Genomic DNA, 1,965 nt, shown 5'->3' on the forward strand with positions numbered 1-1,965 from the left:
AGGGAGAAAAAGTAAGGCCTCTAAGATATGCTTGAAAGCAATTGTTAAAAGAGAGAATGCTCAGCGATAGACTCCTGATTGATACCTTATTATGTAATAGCCTGCAGTTTTGAAAATAAAAGAAAAGCAAACCAATAGAGCAAGTATTCTTTCAAAGTTTTAAAACTTTCTGACTCTTTACTTGCTACTTTTTTTTTTTCTTTCTGGAATTTATTCTGTTCCCACTTCAATCGGTACATAAAGATTAAAGGACCTCTTCATTCCTACCTATCCCCCCCTCCCCCCCACACGTGCATTTCCTCCATTAAATACACCACAGCTTTTCCCTTCAGCTGTGTGCTCATAGATTGTGACTCATCCTCCTGCTGAATTCCTCAATTCTCTGTTTAAGAAATTATAATTCTGAAATTTCTTGAATGGCATCAAAACGCATATTGAAGGAGCTCAAGGACTTGCAGAGAGATCCACCAACATCATGCAGTGCAGGTTAGTGGAACTAAAGAAACTTGAAATGGGCTTTCATCACAACAGCTATATTTTTTCTTTTTTTGAATAAAGATAGTGATTGCTTTATGGTGCATTATACAGGTCCTGTGGCTGAGGATATGTTCCATTGGCAAGCTACCATCATTGGTCCAAATGATAGTCCTTATGCTGGTGGTGTTTTCCTTGTGACTATCCATTTCCCACCAGACTACCCTTTCAAACCCCCAAAGGTAATAGAGCAAAGCTCCAACTAATCTCTCTCGCAGCATATTGATATATTATTTATCTCTCAAAAATTCAGTGCTTTCTCCATTAGTTACAATTTTTTATATTGTAGACATGTCTTATGAAAAACATTCTAAATGTTCTTTTTTATAAAAATTGCTTGCAGGTTGCCTTCAGGACCAAGGTATTCCATCCAAACATAAATAGTAATGGGAATATCTGCTTGGACATACTCAAGGAACAATGGAGCCCAGCACTCACCATATCCAAGGTGATATATTGAAGGACTCTAGGGGGTCCATCTTGACACTTAAGGATTTCAGTTTTGGTTTTTGATAGCATGCATTAGTCCATCACAAGGATTGCATCACATATAGAAAAAAAAATTGTGCGTATAAAGTCTAAATATGATCTTTAAAGATTGAAAAAGCCTTATTATTTATAAATCAAGGATATGGAACAGAAAATGATCTAATGCTAAATGCTATAAAGAAAAATGTTATTAATTTTATCTTTGGCCTAAGAATGCTATTAATTTATTCCCTTGAGGTGTCCTATTCTCCTATTGCTCAATTATGATCCCTCTGCTCTTCTTGATTTAAAATTCCTTGAACCATTTACATATGAAGTTATACTGATAAGGTAGTATTGCATGCAGGTTTTACTCTCTATATGCTCCTTGCTGACTGACCCAAATCCAGATGATCCTCTTGTTCCTGAAATTGCTCACATGTGCAAGACTGACAAGTTCAAATATGAGTCAACTGCTCGGAGCTGGACACAAAAGTATGCCATGGGCTAGATCCTCATGCCTACTAAAATTATAGCTCTCTTCTTGTCAATATTAAACTTTCCATTTTGCCTGTCATACTGCCTTGTTGAGGTATAAAAATGACCTAAGTAAGGCTTTTTTACTTTGTACTTCGAGCATCTCTTTGCTTAGAATAAATGGGTGGCAACTTTTGATCTTGTCTTTCACTCTCAATGATTTTTGCATTGTAATAAATAAACTCCAATTCACCCTCATCCTTCCTCCTCTTGGGGTATGTAGCACCACCTTCATATAATTCAAATAATGAAGAAATTGAGCATGAAAACCTCTAAGTTGGACAAATATTGATGAGTTGTGCACTTCAAAAGAAACCCAGTGTTTCCATATTTTGCTAGCATTTGTACTTGATTTCCCAAATTGTAATTTACATCATTATGATCTCATTGGACTCCTATGTGAAACTATTATTCTTCCCAAACATT

General features: G+C 35.9%; 1 protein-coding gene across 1 annotated transcript; it reads left to right on the forward strand.

Annotated features, from left to right (window-relative positions):
- The first annotated feature begins 274 nt into the window (after positions 1-274).
- Positions 275-1,737, forward strand: LOC126707095 (ubiquitin-conjugating enzyme E2 10-like). Its single transcript, XM_050406700.1, has 4 exons — positions 275-486; positions 589-716; positions 878-982; positions 1,370-1,737. The coding sequence occupies exons 1-4, from the start codon at positions 417-419 to the stop codon at positions 1,511-1,513; spliced, it is 447 nt and encodes a 148-aa protein (XP_050262657.1). The 5' UTR covers positions 275-416; the 3' UTR covers positions 1,514-1,737.
- Positions 1,738-1,965: the final 228 nt, after the last annotated feature.

This window comes from Quercus robur, chromosome 11 (genome assembly GCF_932294415.1).
Source record: "Quercus robur chromosome 11, dhQueRobu3.1, whole genome shotgun sequence".
NCBI lineage: Eukaryota > Viridiplantae > Streptophyta > Magnoliopsida > Fagales > Fagaceae > Quercus > Quercus robur.